The sequence below is a fragment of the Triturus cristatus genome, chromosome 6 (genome assembly GCF_964204655.1).
Source record: "Triturus cristatus chromosome 6, aTriCri1.1, whole genome shotgun sequence".
NCBI lineage: Eukaryota > Metazoa > Chordata > Amphibia > Caudata > Salamandridae > Triturus > Triturus cristatus.
This window is the reverse complement of record NC_140589.1, coordinates 823,100,226-823,118,734: the sequence shown is the minus strand read 5'-3', so window position 1 is coordinate 823,118,734 and position 18,509 is coordinate 823,100,226. Positions and strand designations below refer to the sequence as shown.

At 37.9% G+C, this 18,509-nt stretch overlaps 1 protein-coding gene across 1 annotated transcript in view; it reads right to left on the bottom strand.

Annotated features, from left to right (window-relative positions):
• The window catches only part of LOC146817928 (uncharacterized), a 126,018-nt gene that overhangs the window by 35,515 nt on the left and 71,994 nt on the right, over positions 1 to 18,509 (bottom strand). The window contains exons 4-7 of the mRNA XM_085609711.1: positions 8,185 to 8,350; positions 6,560 to 6,658; positions 4,479 to 4,609; positions 3,376 to 3,522 (exon numbers count right to left, since the gene is read on the bottom strand). Coding sequence (XP_085465837.1) covers positions 3,376 to 3,522; positions 4,479 to 4,609; positions 6,560 to 6,658; positions 8,185 to 8,350 — 543 coding nt within the window. The remainder of the gene's footprint in view (positions 1 to 3,375; positions 3,523 to 4,478; positions 4,610 to 6,559; positions 6,659 to 8,184; positions 8,351 to 18,509) is intronic.

The window sequence follows — 18,509 nt, the reverse complement described above, 5'->3', positions numbered from 1 at the left end:
ATCGAAGTATAAAATATAGGCATTAAAATATATCGAATATTTAATAATATCGATTTTTTTTAAGTGTTTTGTATGTTAAGTAAGAATATAGAAAGGACAAAATATCGAATGGACATAATATAGTGGTTAAAATATCGAATTGAAGGTAAGTAATATCGATTGTCAAAATATCGAAGTATAAAATATAGGCATTAAAATATATCGAATATTTAATGATATAGATTTTTTTAAAGTGTTTTGTATGTTAGTATATGTGTTTAAAGTGCATATTATTTTTGTAATGTATGTTTAATTTTTTTTAAGTAATGTATTTTATGTTATTTAATATTTGTGTAATTTAATTCCATAGCGGGTTCTGGGTTTATAGGGGAATTGGGTGTTAATTAATTTTTAATTGGTAATTATTTTTTATTAATTGGTAATTAATTTTTATTAATTGATTAATTGATAATTATGGTAATTTTATTAATGTATTTTTCGTAGCGGGTTGAGTGTTTATAGGGGAATAGCGTGGGAAGTAATTTAATTGTAATTAATTACATATTAACATTATTTTTGTGTATTGATAATTAATTTACTGTTAATTAATTATTAATTGGTATATATCTTTATTATTAATTAATTTTTGTTATTGAAAATGAATTAGGTGTTAATTAATGATGAATAGGTAATTGTTTTTTAATAATTAATATTTAATTGTATTTATAATTGATTAAATATAAAATAATATGTAATTGGAAATTGATTTTAATTCATATTTTATTTGTATTGATATTTAATTTATTTTTATTAATATATTAAATCATTACTTTCCCTACTGTTGCACTCACTGGAGTGGGAATAGTAATTTTTACTCTCCCGCTATCAAACGCTTTCCCTACTGTTGCACTCTCTGGAGTGGGAATAGTAATTTTTACCCCTACGCTATCCAACGCTTTCACTACTGTTGCACTCGCTGGAGTGGAATTAGTAATTTTTACCCCTGCGCTATCCAACGCTTTCCCTACTGTTGCACTCACTGGAGTGGGAATAGTAATTTTTACCCCTACGCTATCCAACGCTTTCCCTACTGTTGCACTCACTGGAGTGGGAAAAGTAATTGTTACCCCTACGCTATCCAACGCTTTCCCTACTGTTGCACTCTCTGGAGTGGAAATTGTAATTTTCACCCCTACGCTATCCAACGCTTTCCCTACTGTTGCACTCACTGGAATGGGAATAGTAATTTGTACCCCTACGCTATCCAAAGCTTTCCCTACTATTGCACTCTCTGGAGTGGGAATAGTAATTGTTACCCCTACGCTCTCCAATGCTTTCCCTACTGTTGCACTCTCTGGAGTGGGAATAGTCATTTTTACCCCTCCCACTATCCAACGCTTTCCCTACTGTTGCACTCTCTGGAGTGGGAATAGTAATTGTTACCCCTACGCTCTCCAATGCTTTCCCTACTGTTGCACTCTCTGGAGTGGGAATAGTCATTTTTACCCCTCCCGCTATCCAATTCTTTCCCTACTGTTGCACTCTCTGGAGTGGGAATAGTAATTGTTACCCCTATGCTATCCAACGCTTTCCCTACTGTTGCAATCTTTGGAGTGGGAATAGTAATTGTTACCCCTACGCTATCCAACGCTTTCCCTACTGTTGCACTCTCTGGAGTGGTAATAGTAAATTTTACCCTCCCGCTATCCTACGGTAAAAATATTGAATATTTTTAACTTAATATTACGTTAATATATATATATATGTATTAAAAAATAAAAATGTATGTTTATTTTTTTTTACTTACATTAATTATTTATTAATTTTAAGGTTATTTAAGTATTTGTAAGTATGTTCTAGTCAATTATATTTATTAATTTATTAATTTTTAATTACTTTTAAGACATTTAAAAAATTCGATATTTTGACTAACTATATTTTTTACAACGATATTTTTGAGTCTATATTTTTGTACTTATCTGTTTGAAGATAGGAATTCGATATTTTTGTATTCGATATTTTGACCTCGATATTTTGTCAGGTCGATATTTTCAGCATCGATATTCTGTCAGTGATCCACCTTAAGGGAGAAAATCCATCAGGATCATCAGAAAGGAGTAAGTGTTCAGAATTTTCTGAGGGGGGCAGGTTAAAAGAATCCTCATGGAGTATGTGATTAGAATAATCTGTGTGAAAAGGTCAGAAGCTTGATTGAATTAGATGTGTAACTGATTCTCAAGAGAAGTGTGCAAAGGATCAGAATTCTCAGAGGGTAAAGTTAAAAAGACTGTTCCGAGAGCAGGCGGTCAGAAGACTGCTCACAATTGGGAGAGATGTTCAGTGTACTCAGGGATGTTGCAGTGTCTGTAGGGAAAGGTTTGCAAGCTTTCAAACTTATGTATAGGGCATTTGAGGGGCACATGTGAGGAGCAGTTGAAATGTAGCTGTGAAGAAAACATACTAAGACAAACATTAAAAAATAGCAAAACCTTTTTTCAAATTATATACTCTCATGAAAAACAAAGCAGATATTGAAAGCTAAGTGGAAGAAGCAGTCTTGATTTTTAGGGGGGGAGGTTCAGGATTATAATTCTTATGGGCTATATATTCTTATAACTAATCACTTATCAACAGCAACAATAAAACCAGTTGGTTATTATTTCTCTCTCAATGAGGAATCTAAACAAAAAGGAAAAATAAGTTGTACAGAATATATTGTGAACAAGTATGATTGTAACTCTTAGTGAGGCAGAGGTCAGACTTTCTGAAAAAAGCAACAACTGAATGAACTTGATTTAAAATGTTGTCTTTTTGACAGAAGGAATTTCCTAAATTCACAAATTTCCATCCAATTGTGAAACGACCCTTAGCAAGGCAGTCTCTTAGATGGTTTCTTAAAACAGCTTGAAAATATTGCACAAGATGCAATAATTTCGGTGACTTCCTAGATTCCTTAAGTACTACTAAGGACCTCATTACGAGCTGCCCCTAATAATCCATATTATTTTGTGGCAATTCCAGTATGAGGAAAGAACGAGGATTACACATTTTGGAGGAATTACATGTGTGGATTAGAATTACTGTACATGCTTTTTTTGCCTGGGGTTTTAGCTGGCAATTGAAGATTACATCTGTGAGTGAAACACCACAAAGCTGCAATGAGGGCCAAACTATGATATCCGAGACATTAAAAGAGACACCCGGAGAATCCGTGCCCTATGGTGGTCAAATGGGTCAAAGGCTAAAGAGAGCAGAGTGGCAAATCAAAATACAGCACCCTCCTACTTCACATCACCTTATGATTGTGATTCTCTACAATATTTTATGAATATGATTCATACAGACATACAGTATATTTTTAGGAGGCATAACTATGCTCCAGATATAAAGACATACCTTCATCAGGCGATAGGTTTTCTCTTGTGTCAGGCTTGCTTGCAGGTATAATACTTCTCGGATCATGCAAGGCATTTCCAGGGCCAACTGGTCTGGAGGAAGCAAAGTTGCAATTGGGCCCATTGTCAGAAGCACCTGCTCACGGATCTATAGGAAGTAACACAGACTTCATTACATGCCTCTGGTATGCCTGAAATAAGGGGACACCCTTTTATTGGGTGAAAAATTGCATGTGGTGGTGACGAATATTTATGTATTGACATAAAAAAAAGTCACAATATTGGAAACATTTTAAGCATATGTCTGTAGCAGGCAGTTGTTACCATGGTGAAAATGTAAAAGGAACGATTTTACTGTTGTATAACCCACCGAACTGGAGAAGTCGCCATTCCCTGTCTAACTTACACCGTGTAGCATTCACTTTATGGCAATTAACTTGTCCCATACTCATAAGACTAATGTAACTTGATTTTATCTCATGCTGGGATATATATCCTTGCATTCTAGTAAATCAGCCATTTCAAGCTGCTACGTCCCTTCAGTACAGGAATGGATGCCAACCAAGACCCATTTCAAGCTGACTGGGACTCAGTAGTGTGGTCAAGCATGAGGCCCATGGCAGTGAGCTACAGCATCTCCACCTTCTGCACCCTTGGCACTTATGCCATCTCACTGGGGTAAAACCAAAAAATGATCAGTGGAAGGCTTGACTTAATCTCAGCCACATGTAGTTTTCTGGGTGGCATTTAAGTTCAAGTCCAATGTGTATACCTCACTGGCACACTAAAGACAGTAACCATCCCCATGCTAAGGAATCTTGGTCCCTGGAGGGGGCAGCCCAGTCCTGCTGTTTTGTTCAGTGAAGCGCCATGTATGCACACCCACTGGCAGCAGTATGCCATGTACTGCCATTCTGAGAGCATTGGCATCATGGTCCATTCAAGGTTCCAGCTCTAGTGGCTCATGCCTCCCTCCAATAATTAATGGCGATAAATAACATATTGTATTTGGTACATTGTCATATATGCTGATGTATGTGGGAATGGTGACTCAAGAGACATTTTTTGTCTTCCCCAAAAGTACTTACAGATTTACAAACCTACCCGGCACGTTTCTTCCGCGGTCTTGCATGGTGCATCAAGATAGGCCTTGCACAGAGCAAAGCCATGCACATAGTGGGGCACGTGTTCAGCTTCTGTGCTCTGGACGAATGCCGAAGCCAAGGCTTCAAGGGCTGCGGGGAAATACAAATCTGTTTTGTTCATTTGTGCATTTATGATATCCCTGTTGGGAAACATCGTTAACATCGCAGTCAGTACACCGCGATGCTGTTACATCGTGGTTGTTACAACGAACGCGATGTAACCACGCGATGCCATTACAACGCAAGTCTTTACATCGACTTGCGCTAGATGGCGTGCTAACATAACAAATAGTGTAGTTTACTATCCCAACACCTTCCCTACTGTTAAGTGGACTGGAGTTGGAATAGTAAATTACGCTTTTCTAATGTTAGCACGCCATCTAGCGCAAGTCGATGTAAAGACTTGCGTTGTAATGGCATAGCGTAGTAACATCGCAGTCGTTGTAACGATTGCGATGTAACTGCACGCGTTGTAATGACTCGTCTTGTTACGTCATACATCCATCTCTGTTGCTGAGGAGACCTGTTATCGCTAGTGCTGAGGAGACCCCAACTCTGCCAGGAAAGCCGATCGGCCATGGCCCTTTAATATGCTGTTAGCAAGTGCATAACCTTGTCTTGTTCTGCATTTCAATTGGCATGATCGTCTCTGAGCCCTTCATAAATAACATCAATCAGGAAAAACACTATAGGCCTTGCAAGGGGTACAGTAAGAGCTGTATAAATACAATAATATGCTAGTGGAGTGAGATAATGCATTTACAAACCAGATAGGGACATAAAAGGTCCATAACATTTGCAGTGCAGAAAAGGACAATGACATGCACATTCTAACATTTGCACCATTTTTTTCAGTCTCCAACATGTACCAGGATCCTTCATTCCAGCACTCACTCACTTGGCATGCACAGCCCAAAACCTGCCACCAATGACTTTCTCTCCACAAAACATGTTCCAGGTTCATGAAATTAAAGGGGAGGGCGGGGGATGCTTTTAATGCCTTGACACATTCTAATGCATCAACGTGTTACTATTTGTATGTTACTCAGAATAACACAGAGCGCTACAATTTAACATACAATTTTTTAAATCTGTTCATTTTATGAAGAAAACACACAAATCGTTTCTTAAGAGATGATTTCACAATCCAGAAGATGCTGGAAACATTCTTGGCCAAACTCTGCAGTTGTTCATTATAATGGTGCATACAATTATGTAGCAATACACCTGGGGGCATATTTACAAGCCCCTATTGCCACAGGAACGTCACTTTTTCTGACGTTCCTATGAGGAGAGGCGTTTTGCCTTATTTACAGTGGCTCAAAGCCGCCTTGTAAAGAAGGTCTCCTTTCATGCTACACTTAGCATGAAAGGGGTGGATAATGAGTGTTGTGGTGGGCATTCTGTTGCAACGCCCATTGATTTTAACGCTGTACCTATATACAAGGGTGGCGTAAATAGGAGGCAGCGCCAAAATTGAGACCAGGGGAAACATGACCTTAACATGGCAAAACAAAGAGACATGCTTAATGTCTCCTCATTTTTGCTGTTTCTATGTATGCTGCATTGTGCAGCACAGTTAGAAACAGCAAAACACCATGAATACCATAAAAAAAAATCAATGTGCAACTTCTATGTGTGCTGTACAATGCAACACACATAGAAATTACAAATCTCCATTTGTGATTGTTTATGTGCAGGAAGGGCCTTCCTCCAGATAAACAATAATTTCCTCAACGCAGGCACCCTTGCACAATGGTGCAAGGGTACCTGCGTTGGCGCTAGGTAGCTTAATTTATCCCCAGCACTAGAAAACATAGAGGTGCGCCATATCTTTGTAAATACGGTGCATCCCTGTGTTTTCGGAATGGCGGAGCGTGGGGTTAGCATTTTGTGCTTAACGGCACGTTTCGACATTCCCTTGTAAATATGCCCCTTGGTGTCTTCATAAAATTGAGCAGAATTCTTGTAATGGGCATTCCTTTCTTTCCCTCCACCCAGTCTCATCAGAGGAGCTGCCTCATACAGGCTTACACTTACCTCTACTGAATTGCAAGCGCTGAGGGAAGGTTCTTGCTTTCTCCATTACAGGTAGAAAGTGTTGAAGGATGAAACCCTCTGAACTCTTCATTACAGCCTCTATGAGATGACAACAAAAGAATACAACTCAGATGGGTTGCAACAGAAGTGGGAGCCCTGTGATGCCTTTGAACTGACACAGCTTGCACAGCAGAGCGGGAGCCCTGTGTTGTCCTTCGATCTGACACAGGCAGCACACAGACAGACCGTAGCCCAGTGGTGGCACAATATAGAGGCATGAGCCTTGGGGTGTGCTATGAACTGACACAGGTGGCATGCACAGATTTAAGAGAGTACGTTCCTTTCTGAGAGCCAGGAGGTTTTGCCTGTAGGCAATAGTGGAAAATGACCATGGAACCCACGAGAGTCAACGTCTAAAAGGAGGCTCTTTTGATTCAGTGATTTCACAGCAGTATCTGGTTACTGATGTTCCAGGCACAAGATGCCACACTTTGTTGCCCATAAATTCTCTATTCCAAGCATTCATTTAATTTCCCCAAAATAAAAGGTCACAATATAAGACTGAAGGGCATAGGGCTAAAGAGTAACTACATTATATTGCATAAAGACTACATAATGTAAGGGGTAAATTCCAGTGGAAGTTATATAGAACAGCAACTTCATTAAACATGTCTGAGTGAGACAGGCAAAGAAAAGTACTGAATGCAAAGCTGAGGACCATCATTGGACTCTACATTCCAGGGAGGCAGGCTGTGGACAGGCTAATAGACTCAGCAATCTGTCTGCTGTTAAAACCTTTGGGCCTTATTTATGAGCCCTTGCGACACATTAACGCCACCGTTGTATCACTGTTTGTGACGCTGCGGTGGTGCAAATAATGCACCACGTTGCTCCATATTTAAGAAATGACGCATCTAGGCAGATGCGGCACTTTGTAAACCCCAGTGCTACATTATACCTGCGTCAGGTATAATGTATGCAGGGTGGGCATTCCCCCGCAGGAAAGGGTAAGAGGTGTGGCGCAGTGAAATCTATTAGATTTCACTGCGCCACTTCTCGGACGCCAATGCGTCAAAACCTATGACTGCTTCATGGCAGGCGTAAGGGTGACACAGGCCCTTTCAAATGGGGCTTACCCCATGTGAAACGACATATTGCTGGAGTTGCGTCTGTTTTCAGACACACCCCAGCAATGCGCCACTTTTGCGCCTACAGATAGGTCATTAATACTGACGTATCTGTAACTCCTTGCGATAAGATGCGCCATATTGTAAATGCAGTGCACCCATGGTGTCACAAGGAGGGCGCACTGAAAAGTGTTGCATCACTGCTTTGTCGCAGCAATGCAACACCTCTCATAAATAAGGCCCTCAGTTTCTAATATTAACTGTCAGAACTAAAGAGGCTGATATCTTGTAGTCTTTCAAACAGTGCTGTGTTGTCCCATTCCAGAGACCCAAATCTGGAGGTGTCACTACCCAACTGTGCTTTGAATACCTTGCACCTTTAATAGTGTGGTCTTTGCATCAACAGTGTCACAGGGGGAACCTATTCTAATCCATCTGCCCCCTCCCTTAGCTCAGTCTTCTGATGTAAAAGTGTTTCTCAAGTGCATGGTGACTTACCTTGCTGTCGAATTAGTTCTTTTAAGCACCAAGCCAAAACAGTATGGGAGACTGTCCGCAGCTCGAAAAATGTAAAGATGTCCCGGAGCACCAGATTGGGCAGTGTGTTGCCAAGCTGAACTAACACTCTGCAGCCGAATATCTGAAGTTCTGAAAACTCTCTCAGCTAAACATGAGGATGCAAAATAAGTTATCAATAAACACAGACTATGCTTTCAAAAAACAATCCCTAGTTGTATACCTGAAGACCATAGGCTATACAGCAGTGAACTGTAAAATGTGAACCAGATTTCAGGGAAATAGGTGTTGTCTAGGAACAATTGTGGTGCCTAAAATACCCGCTCCTGATGCCTACTGCATTAACAAACAACAGGAGAAACACATAACCTCAGTTAAGACCTGGATGAGTACAACCTCATGCAACAATGTCTCAATGGGAGTCAACGAGGAAGTACAATTTGAACAGTAAATTAATGACTCACAAAACACATAGTCCGATTTTTTTAAAGTTCAAGGGGCAGATTTATAACGGACTTGCGCCACTTTTACGCCGCCGTTGCGTCACTTTTGTGACGCAGCGGCGGCGTAAACCCTGTGCTATGTTGCGCCCCATTTACAACGTGACGCATTTAGGGAGATGCGTCACGTTGTAAAGCTTGCGCAACATGTGGGCGTACCTGCACAGGGGGGGCGTTCCGACGCAGGAACGCCTCCGAAAAGTGGCTGAGTGAAATCTACAAGATTTCACTCAGTCACTTTTCCGGCCATGCTGCGTCAAAACCCTGCGCCTGCTCAAAGCAGGCGTAAGGATAGACGCAGCATTGTAACAATAGGGCACCCCCGAGCCTTGCTGGAGCTGCGTCGCGCTTGCGACGCAACTCCAGCAATGCGCCAACCTTGTGCCATCAGATGCGTCACGCATCTGTTTATCCTTGCGCCACGATGCGCTGCATTGTAAATGCAATCTGTGTAGTGGATAACCCAATATACCCTTGAGGGCTTGGGCAGATAATATGTATGGGTAGGAAGTGCCTTCAAGGGGTTTGTTGAAAACTTAATTGTGTAACTTGTTTATAGGATAAATATATACCTATAACTGAGATCAATCTTATCTTTTAGATTCCAAAAGGTTATACACCATGCAATAGTCATATGTATAAGGATCTCTATTTACATTAATTTCAAAACAGTTATACAATCAGAATACAGAGAAATGAAAAAATGGACAAAAGGTGTGTGAGGAACAAAATTCATTTATATCAGTGAATGGTGATAAGGGTACATAAAAATGAGACAGTTGTATATCAAAGGGGAGACATGATTATACATCCAGTTATTACTCCACTATACAGTATATCAAACACTTTTTCAAAGATATATAACCAATTATCTAGAAAGAAGTGTGACAGTCGACGTTTCGGTCTTCATACGTGAGTTTGTGAGACCATCTTCAGGACAAGAAGTTTAAAAGTTGACCCCTATAAGTTAAAAAGTATATAATGAATATAAAGACTATACAAAACACACACCTAAGCCAGAAAAATAACAATTTGAGTAATCGACGTCTAAAGAAAAATCAATTATGACATTTCACAAATGTTGTATCAGTCAATTAAACATCCAGTGATTGTAAGACATACTACAATGATGAAACACTTTAGTCAAAGTAGAATGATCAATTATGTTAAGGCTCCATCTTACTAAATTATACTGCACTTTAACCATGATCGTTTAAACCATAAATTCATGTCGTTTCATTTCATAAACAGAAAGAGCTAAATATTCATTCTGTATCTTCACTAATAGTGGCATGTTCAGATAACATATTATAAGGAGAAAATTTGATTCGTCCTTTCCTTAAAACTAAATAAATTTTGGGTTGTTTATAATTGCCTGCGGCCATGTTTGAATCGAATCGCGACAAAGTTTTGTAATAAGGAGGAAATCAATCATAATTACACTTAAAACGGTGAAATTATTCACGTTGTAATGTGAAAAGCTGTTATTAAATCACCGTAATACTCAATAACGGTCCAATATGTATTTTAACCAAGAGAAACATCTTTCAACTAATGCACGTAATCGAAGTAATTTTACCTCGTAATGTTTGATTTGATTATGAAATTCGCGGATATCTTCCTTTCTTTGTATCGAGATTTAAATTATAACCTCTCGGTGGGCGCTATATAAAGAAAGATCATATCGTAAATCTTCAATACTTTGGAGCAACTTAACGTGTATCTTAGCCAAAAATAATTAAAAGTGTATCAAAGTACCTTTTAGATTTGAGGATATTTGAAAAGCAAAACTGTCAAAGTTTTAGCGGTACTGTGTGGTTTCACCGGCAGAGAACGGCATTCGTGTATTTAAAAACTGCAAGAGGGAAATGACAGCGTTTAGTCTGTTGTTGTTACAGTTGTTAATAACCGCATACAAAGTAAGTGAAAGAGATATCTACCAACCTAGTAGTGGTCTTACTGTTGGTTCAGATACAATGTGAATGGCGCTGTATTCGCTTGCTGCGTGAATCGAGCACTGGGAATTGTTGCCACAATTGGGGGGCGTTTTACTTAAATCCCACGGAAATTACTGTAAAGGAAAATGGGTAGTTTTAAGTTAAATTGTACTACCTTGGGGGCATTGATGGCAGAAGCCAAACGAAAAAATATCAACTAACCTGGCGTGAGCACAGCAGTCATCTCAATTGAATCGCGGCATGTAGCATAGGATTTGCCGAGATCGGTTGGTCTTAAATATACGTGTTGCAGCGGTATAGAGATAGGACTTGAAATTAGGTCACATGGTATGTAGGTAACGAAAACGTGTCGGCCATGTTGGAATGGGGTAAAAGCATCATGCTATTCAGATTTTAAAGTAAATCGGCAGCAACGCTCGAATGTAGTATATCTGTCAAATTCTTTTAATGTATCGATGATATACTAATTATATTCTGTTTTCACCTATTCGATCCCTGTAATCGAAGTATATGGGATAAAATATTTGGATAAAGGTCAATTCTGTTGTATGTGTCCTAGACTTATTTGTGTCACGAAGGTATATGGTATATTATTGGAGAGCCTACTTCGTGACACAAATAAGTCTAGGACACATACAACAGAATTGACCTTTATCCAAATATTTTATCCCATATACTTCGATTACAGGGATCGAATAGGTGAAAACAGAATATAATTAGTATATCATCGATACATTAAAAGAATTTGACAGATATACTACATTCGAGCGTTGCTGCCGATTTACTTTAAAATCTGAATAGCATGATGCTTTTACCCCATTCCAACATGGCCGACACGTTTTCGTTACCTACATACCATGTGACCTAATTTCAAGTCCTATCTCTATACCGCTGCAACACGTATATTTAAGACCAACCGATCTCGGCAAATCCTATGCTACATGCCGCGATTCAATTGAGATGACTGCTGTGCTCACGCCAGGTTAGTTGATATTTTTTCGTTTGGCTTCTGCCATCAATGCCCCCAAGGTAGTACAATTTAACTTAAAACTACCCATTTTCCTTTACAGTAATTTCCGTGGGATTTAAGTAAAACGCCCCCCAATTGTGGCAACAATTCCCAGTGCTCGATTCACGCAGCAAGCGAATACAGCGCCATTCACATTGTATCTGAACCAACAGTAAGACCACTACTAGGTTGGTAGATATCTCTTTCACTTACTTTGTATGCGGTTATTAACAACTGTAACAACAACAGACTAAACGCTGTCATTTCCCTCTTGCAGTTTTTAAATACACGAATGCCGTTCTCTGCCGGTGAAACCACACAGTACCGCTAAAACTTTGACAGTTTTGCTTTTCAAATATCCTCAAATCTAAAAGGTACTTTGATACACTTTTAATTATTTTTGGCTAAGATACACGTTAAGTTGCTCCAAAGTATTGAAGATTTACGATATGATCTTTCTTTATATAGCGCCCACCGAGAGGTTATAATTTAAATCTCGATACAAAGAAAGGAAGATATCCGCGAATTTCATAATCAAATCAAACATTACGAGGTAAAATTACTTCGATTACGTGCATTAGTTGAAAGATGTTTCTCTTGGTTAAAATACATATTGGACCGTTATTGAGTATTACGGTGATTTAATAACAGCTTTTCACATTACAACGTGAATAATTTCACCGTTTTAAGTGTAATTATGATTGATTTCCTCCTTATTACAAAACTTTGTCGCGATTCGATTCAAACATGGCCGCAGGCAATTATAAATAACCCAAAATTTATTTAGTTTTAAGGAAAGGACGAATCAAATTTTCTCCTTATAATATGTTATCTGAACATGCCACTATTAGTGAAGATACAGAATGAATATTTAGCTCTTTCTGTTTATGAAATGAAACGACATGAATTTATGGTTTAAACGATCATGGTTAAAGTGCAGTATAATTTAGTAAGATGGAGCCTTAACATAATTGATCATTCTACTTTGACTAAAGTGTTTCATCATTGTAGTATGTCTTACAATCACTGGATGTTTAATTGACTGATACAACATTTGTGAAATGTCATAATTGATTTTTCTTTAGACGTCGATTACTCAAATTGTTATTTTTCTGGCTTAGGTGTGTGTTTTGTATAGTCTTTATATTCATTATATACTTTTTAACTTATAGGGGTCAACTTTTAAACTTCTTGTCCTGAAGATGGTCTCACAAACTCACGTATGAAGACCGAAACGTCGACTGTCACACTTCTTTCTAGATAATTGGTTATATATCTTTGAAAAAGTGTTTGATATACTGTATAGTGGAGTAATAACTGGATGTATAATCATGTCTCCCCTTTGATATACAACTGTCTCATTTTTATGTACCCTTATCACCATTCACTGATATAAATGAATTTTGTTCCTCACACACCTTTTGTCCATTTTTTCATTTCTCTGTATTCTGATTGTATAACTGTTTTGAAATTAATGTAAATAGAGATCCTTATACATATGACTATTGCATGGTGTATAACCTTTTGGAATCTAAAAGATAAGATTGATCTCAGTTATAGGTATATATTTATCCTATAAACAAGTTACACAATTAAGTTTTCAACAAACCCCTTGAAGGCACTTCCTACCCATACGCATTGTAAATGCGGCGCATCTATTGTGGCGCAAGGGTAAACTTTCGTGACGCATCTTCCCTGGCGCATCCATGCTGATTTGCAGGGATGCGCCAGGGAACATAAATCTGCCCCCAAGTATTTGTATTAACAGAAGAAGAAACGCATAGGCTGTGTACTTTACAGCGAATTGGAAGCAGCATCAACCGTGTTTCAAGTGGTTTACTAGATGCCTACCGCAGCAAATAGTAGACCATGCAACTCAAGATTCATCAATAGTAAACCTCGAATAATGGGGTGTGTCAGAAGATAGAAGGTAGATAGCCTCTGTAGCCCAAAATCTTAATAGGTGGCTATTATTAGGAGGTTAGTATGTATATGTGTGCATGGATTAACCGCATTGTAGCGATGAGCACTATTTAATAACTTTGTACAGGCATTCATGTGGCGTATAAAGCAACAAAAAGCATTGCAATGATTTGCTTACCATTGAAAAGCAGACACAACCTTGGCAAATCTAAGCTTCAGTGTACTGTGCTTTAAGGCAGGGGACCCTAAAATAGCTGCCTGCCAGAAAATCTAGGAATACGATGTAACCTACAAGACAATGCAATGACTAATTCTGGGGACTTCTTTCGATCCTGGACACGCGATTAAGACTAGGGTCAGGATCGCTACTTCTCATGTTGCAGATCTTGGAAGGGGATGCTGGTCAAAGTGATCCATGAGTCCAATGTAGAGTTTGAGAACTGGAGGAGGGTTTGTTTTGCAGTAAGGTATCCTATCACGTGAAGGATGGCAGAAATCACTCTAGCAGTTACTGCTGGGTTTTTGGTTTGTCTCTATGTTAAAAGGGTCGCGCCTCAGTGTTCAAAGAGAAGGTAGGGGGGTTTGCAGAAAATAGATAAATGGTAGACTTAGAGTGGATATAGGTGGTTGCGTGGCATACCCCATAGACAACACAATATGTGTTTAGTATGTGTTTGAATGTTCTCATAAGGCCTTCCATTGGTTTGGGTGGCTGTCATTCTAAGGGTCTTGGGTTGAGCAGTGCTGTCTTTGATATGCACAGACTCTCTCTCTGAATGAGATCCTGGGCTTTGCTTCACCTCTGAGAGCTACTTTGTGGGTGCTAGTGAGCTACCTGTAGCACCTGAGCTACTGGTTGGAAACCCCTCTCCTTGCCATTCCTCCGTGGCAGCACAGAGACCTTTCCCTATATCAAAATGTCATGGTTGTAATCGTGCACTTGATACCTGACAAAGACGAGTATGGTGAACTTGCTTGCGTGACACAAGAAAGAAATCTGACTTCCGCTGTGAAACCAGTTTTGTGGAGAGTTACTGGGTAGTGTCACCTTCAGCGGGCTGTGTGAGTGCTGCTGGGGTTACAAGCCCCCTGTGTGAAGCTCCTACCAGCACTGGAGAAGCTGTTTCTGCTAATGATAGGTCTCCACTGGCAGTATGCGCAGTAAGGTACTACGTAGCTACATTACCAAAGACATATTGTAACTCAATGGCACAGTATAACCGTCCACGAAATGCTGTGGCCCTAAACTGATCATATTGGTGCTTAAATTGAGTCGGTGGCTTCTGGTGCTTGGCACCGACAATCGTCAACACCGGCACTTAAGACAGTCTGCCACATGATGGAGCAGTTTATCTAATTTAAAGATGAACACAGCAACAGTTGTTTACTAATTCAATATACATAAATAATTACAATAGGCATGTGCCCTGGCACGGTTCCATGATGGAATATCGTTAACATAAATATCGTCAGAAATAAATATCGTCACTAAAATATCGCTTACATTAATATCGTCATCCTATACTTAAACAAGAATTCACACAAATATCGATTTTTTTTTATCGACAACCCTAATATCGTTCACACTAATATCTACAACATAAATATCGACTACTACATTATCGACTTTATTTTAAATATCATTACCTTAGACATTTATATCGACTACACTAACATCGACGACCTATCTGCTTATAGAAATATACAAAAAATATCGTCTTTTTATTACCAACTCGATATGCACGATTCTTTTATTTTACTCACTTGTTTTTACTATTTTACTTTACAAAACTATTCACACATATAATTATTTAGTTTTCCTAATACTTATTGATATAAAAATATATAATATATGTTAAAAAAAATTACATTTACTGATACTATCATACACTCCGATGGCCTAAATGTGAAACACATTTCATTATTTTCTACATATAAACTATTTACATATAAAACAAAAAAGCACATATACAACTTTTTACAATGTACTTTAACAAACAAATAGTGATGCAACAAACTCTTACGAAAAAAACGGTTTTCTAATTCGAAATTACGTTCTCGACCAATGATTTTGAAATTTCACTAATTGAACCAATCAAAAGCTACCATTAATTAACTCACTAATATAAAAACAATTATACACTTAACGTAATTTACCATTTTCGGCACAAACTTGGAGAAAAACGGTTACCTTGCTGAGAGAAGAGAATACAAACCTACGACTACAACTACAAAACGTCATACTACACTTCAAGTAAGTAAAATCCCATTGCTTTTTTCATTCGAACTTAGCAAAAAGTAGATAAACTCCCTAATTTAAAAACTGTTCTTCTTTAGAGTGAAAACAAAACATGTTGAACTTATCAACAACGACCAAAAAATTAGATGTAAAAACATTTATAAACTACCTTATCCATGTCTACTTAGATAGCTGATAAAAATTATTTAAACTTGCTAAGTAAATGTACTATTTACTTCATATGTTAACAACTACTATCATCCAAATACTATAAGTAACACAATGATTATTTTTTCAACAGACTCTACAAAATTATTTACCTATCTACAACTACACTACCAACATCTTCTACTACATCAAGTAAGTATAGTCACTGTATGTATAACAATTCTGAAAGTAAAATCAAACACCTATAACACTAAATCATGTCTTTCAATTATTCTTTAACACTACTACAGAACTTAAAAAGAAGAAAATTCAGAAAGAGAAATAAGAATAAAACAATTACCAGTGAAGCCACATAGTAAGTATATGTTCACGCTTTTTCCTGCTCTTATACACATCTCTGTAAATAGTCTTCAATGTTCTTAAAAATACATATATATATTTTCCACAGATCTACCTTAGACATGGCAACTGGAGCTACTTTCATTACTTCGCAAAAAGGGAAACTAATGCTGAACTACATGGGTTACACCTACACCCAAGAAAGAGTAAAAGCGAATAAGACCCATTGGAAATGTAGCAAATATTACGCAAGTGCATGCTATGGTAGAGCAACAACTGTTGATAACAATGTGGTAAATGTACGTGAGCATAACCACCCACCAAATGTAACAGAAGTGGAAGTTAGAGAAGCACTGGAAACATTGAAAGATGCTAGTAAAGGATCACAAGAAACAAGCACTAGTATTTTGAAAAATGTTTTAAGCAAAGTGCCAGAACATGTGACAGGACAGCTACCTTCTATTCCCAACTTAAAAAGATTAATTTCAAAAACTAAACGTGCTTCAGATCCAACTCCACCAACGCCACAAAGTTTTAAGGATATAAAAATATATCCTGAATATACCATTACACATAATGAGGATAAATTCCTAATGTATGACAACCAGAGTCATGACAAACGAGTTTTACTTTTTGCTACTAATAGTAATTTGCAAAAACTTAAATCATGTGAAACATGGATGATGGACGGGACTTTTAAAGTTTGTCCCAAACCTTTCTATCAACTTTACACCATCCATGGGGAATACCAAGATACAAATATCCCTCTAATTTATACTCTGCTGCTAAACAAAACAAATACTACCTACGTTGAACTTTTAACAAAGATCAAAGAATTAACAGATAATTACTATCCTCAAAGAATTATAATTGACTTTGAAATAGCCATGATTCAAGCTATCCTTAAGATATATCCCCATACCTCAATACAAGGTTGTTATTATCACTACAACCAAAGTATATGGAGGCACTTACAAAAATCTACCTTAAGCATTGAATATTCTACAAACAGTCACTTTGCTTATCAAATAAAAAAGTTGATTGCATTGGCATATGTACCAACAACAGAAGTAGCTAACTACTACAATTTATTAATTGACAGCCCTTTCTACCGCACCAATGAGAAAATACTAACTCCCTTCTTAGACTATTTTGAAGATACCTGGGTTGGAAGATTACATCGTTCAGGCCACCGTAGACAACCTAAATTTCAAATTCCATGGTGGAATGTGTATGCTAGTACAATAGCACAGAAAGCTAAAACTAACAACGCAGTTGAAGGATGGCATAATGCCTTCCAAGCCACTTTAGGAAGAAGTCAACCAACACTTCACAAACTAATCCAAAGCATTAAAAAAGAACAAAGCTACCAAGAACTCAGAATAGAGCAATCCCTTTCTAAAATTGGCCCTAAACTAAGTAAACAAACATTAAATATGTACGAATATCTCCAGCAAAAAACTAGACTGTACCCAAGTATAGAAGGTCTAGCATACTTAGACCTAATAGCTAAATCCATCCTTTAAATATAAATTTACCATGTTTAGTAATAATTTACTTTTTATTCTTAAAAAACAAATGAATATTGTAAAATATACATTAATATGTTCAATAGAATTATGTATGAATTGTTTATTGTATATTAAAAAATGTTTTTCATTGTTAAATATTTTTCTCAGATGTTAAAAAATGTAAATTTATGTTATGTACATATCGTGATAAAATCAATATCATAAAAAATATGTAATATATTAAATTTTAATAAAAAATATTAAAATGTAATATACTAATGTATGCATAATTGAAACTGTATTTATGTACAAAACTGCAATATAATTTGTTAACAAAAATTATGGGAGGAGGAGCCTAGCGCGCATCCAAGATGGTCGCGTGAGCACAGGGCTCCCCGGACCCTTGCTGCTCCTCGGAATATATCCTGAGAATATCCTGATGTGGTTTATGGAATCTGGCAGATGAAGACCGGCTGAGCACGTATCTCTTTTCAGAACTCGAATCGGACCTGGGAATCCTGAGTTGTCGTTGTTCGAACTTTTGGGACCCACCCGACGGAGGTGCCCGGGGCGAAGGTGAACCGTGGAGCCGTGTCGTAATTGAACAACAGCGGCTGCAGTGCGGTGCCAGTGGCCGCTTTACCACTTTCGGTTTCACTT